At 42.9% G+C, this 3106-nt stretch overlaps 1 protein-coding gene across 3 annotated transcripts in view; it reads left to right on the forward strand.

Moving 5' to 3' along the window:
• The window catches only part of cdk8 (cyclin dependent kinase 8), a 24370-nt gene that overhangs the window by 922 nt on the left and 20342 nt on the right, over positions 1-3106 (forward strand). For all 3 annotated transcript variants that reach the window (XM_032504470.1, XM_032504469.1, XM_032504471.1), the window contains exons 2-4: positions 1022-1097; positions 1559-1669; positions 2285-2425. In XM_032504470.1, the coding sequence (XP_032360361.1) occupies positions 1022-1097; positions 1559-1669; positions 2285-2425 (328 nt within the window). The remainder of the gene's footprint in view (positions 1-1021; positions 1098-1558; positions 1670-2284; positions 2426-3106) is intronic.

A 3106-nucleotide genomic window follows, 5' to 3' on the forward strand; every position in this document is an offset into this window, starting at 1 on the left:
TTTTTTTTAAGGGAGGGGTTTGCCTTTTATAATGCCCAAGGAAAATATCTTTACACCGATCTATGAGTTTTGCCATCTCCCAAAAGGCTTTGTGAGAATGCTTACAAATCGTTAATTTGTAGAGGAATCGAACATGTCTTTTGTCAACCAAAGCAGTGTTTACTAGTCGTGTATATGTTAAAACATGTTCTCTAACATGCCTACATTTTTGTCCACTTTGATTATATGCTTTTTTTGTCCTTATTACTCTTAATATCAGCCCAGCTTCATTCCATTTTGTTGTGCATTTTGTGGCTTTTTGCCTTTTAGTCAACAGTGGAGAGATGTCATGAATTAGTGGGAGAGGAAGATGGGGAATGACATGCAAGTAAGGTACCAGGCTGGGCACAAACTTTGTATACTCTGTGGTTCGTGGTCAGCACCTAAACCCCAAGAACACACCTTCATTTCTAAACCTTGCACATGTTTACCTTCTCCCAACTGTTTCTCATAAAATCCGTGAAACCGTTACACGTGTGTGGACCAGAGCTGGGGAGAGCTGAAGGCAGCTTGAGCCACAAGGCCCGTACTAGGCCCATTATCGTACCCTGGACATACTGGCAACCAGAATCATACAAAATAGCACTAAAGCGTTTAAAGAGGTAGCTGTTTATTAGGCTATGTGAGATAGTTTGTGCTGCAGCAATTGGATGAGGCCTGAGGAAACACAAAGCATGGGTTTATGAGATGATTCAGGCCAGGGGGACGGAGGGGTTATAACCAAGTTATTCAAGTGAAAGTCAGTCCTAGTGCTCTGTTTGTCCTTAGCCAGCTGCCAGACAGGACCTGTTTCCTCTCCCCCCGTATTGTTTTGAGCCTCAGAGGTGAGCTTGATTACACAAATCTGGGGGTAATGCAACTCTGCCTCATCTCAGAGTCCCTGTACCAGCTGCCAAGTGCCCCCCTTTATGTTTCTGTGCAGACAGCTCTCAGGGGGCCTGCAGTCTGGTCTGGTGTTGATGTTGTTCCTCTCTGTTTGTAGGAAGGATGATAAGGACTACGCCCTCAAGCAGATTGAAGGCACTGGCATCTCCATGTCAGCCTGCAGAGAGATTGCAGTAAGAACTGCCTGGCTTACTCTGTCCCTTGTTTGGTCTTTGTTCAACACCCTCATGCCATTCCTAGGTGGCTTATGTATTAACCGAATCAACTTCACAAAATAGCTTTTGTAAAGTAACAACAGACATAAAAAAAAGGGGCAGAAGGAATCACAGAACAATAAAATAGACATTAATGTAAGTCATACAAAGGCCAGACCATATTGTTAATATCAATTATGTCCTCAGTATCTTAAACATATGCTTTAAAAAATGTGTTAATAGTTGCAAGTTATTTTTGTTGTAATGCTTTCAGTTGTGCAGGTGATATTGTGTTTGTCCTTGTTGGTATTATTTATTGAAATCAGTAAAGTCATTTCCCAACTTTTAGCCGTTAATAGCAGCATAAACTAGAACAAAATGGCTATTTGTCATTCTTGATTTCTGCCGGTCGGACCTCTGAGTGGGTTTGTATATTGCAGCTGCTGCGGGAGCTGAAGCATCCCAACGTCATCTCGCTGCAGAAAGTGTTCCTGTCACATGCAGACCGTAAAGTATGGCTGCTGTTTGACTACGCCGAACATGATCTCTGGGTAAAATGCACGCATACACAACACACACTGGAGCTGCATGGCATGACTTATCAAACATACTGCCACATTGTCCACTGAATATGCCAATATGACTGGGAATGCATGTAGATTGTATCTGTATCATACATTTATAATAATTTCATTAACAGTTTTAGACCAACAAACATTCACATATTGCAGCTTCTCACCCATTTGTGTGAGTTTATGTGGGTTATATGTATTTGTTTATTTTTTTAATTTTACTTTTAATGAGCAACACAACCGTCAACATTCACCATAAGGAAAAGAACTCAAAATTGTGCATTGCTAAGTCTCATTAAACACGCATACACCAAGAAGTCTTAAACATTTGGTAGTCAAACCTCTACTGCATTACACTTGGCAGGGTATCAGAACTGAGTTAAAATGCCATTTTCTGCTACAAAGCCACACACTCACATTCCCCTACCAAGGAAGTGGAAGCACATGCCACAAACACCAGCCTTACTCATCTTGCCTGTAGCATAAACTTAACAGTTTGGACCACACAAATGGGGAAAAAGCACACAAAATTATGGACTTTAGTCAGCACATTCGCATGCACACCACAATTACTGTTATTTTGTCTTTCTGTAGCACATTATTAAATTCCACAGAGCATCCAAGGCCAACAAGAAGCCACTTCAGCTGCCCAGAGGAATGGTCAAGTCTCTGCTCTACCAGATCCTGGATGGCATCCATTACCTCCACGCCAACTGGGTCCTCCACAGAGACCTTGTAAGAGGATTGAGGAGGGCAGAGAGGGAAAGGGGAGGAGAGGAGGGGGAGAGAGAAAATATTTTGGTAGAAGGGAAAACGAGTCAGCAGTTGATGAAAGAGTAGAAGATTGTTATTTGGCAGAGGATCAGTATGAGGCCTTTGAAGCATGTTTTGAGTTATGGCTCTACCTTTTTTTCACATTTTGAATGTTTTTTAGATTAATGATTTAACAGGTTTAAAGGTGCTCTAAGCGATGTCACACATTTTTTAGGCTACAACATTTTTTTTCACATACAGCAAACCTGTCCTCAATATCCGGGAGCTGCCTGTCCCCTGAACAAACTGTAAAAAAAAACGCGGCCTCTGTAGACAGCCCAGGCTCCACGAACGGCAACAAAAGCAAACTGCAGCAACATGCACCAAAAACAGTTTTCTGGACAATAACTGACTATAAGGATTTTGGGGTGTGGGTTGGGTGGGTTTGTGCACATGCACATGAAGGGTGGTGTGGGGAGTAGAGGAGAGAGAAGCGTGAAGAGGGTAGTTAGCTGGAGGAGAGCTGTCCTAGACAACGACTAACGGGAAGAGGAAGAGGGAGGGGCGAGTGAACAAGAAATACCATCACCCAACATCGCTTAGAGCAGGGGTTCCCAAAACGTTCAGCCCACGACCCCCAAAGTAACGGTGCAAGTGACTTGC

This window comes from Etheostoma spectabile, chromosome 22 (assembly GCF_008692095.1).
Source record: "Etheostoma spectabile isolate EspeVRDwgs_2016 chromosome 22, UIUC_Espe_1.0, whole genome shotgun sequence".
Lineage (NCBI taxonomy): Eukaryota > Metazoa > Chordata > Actinopteri > Perciformes > Percidae > Etheostoma > Etheostoma spectabile.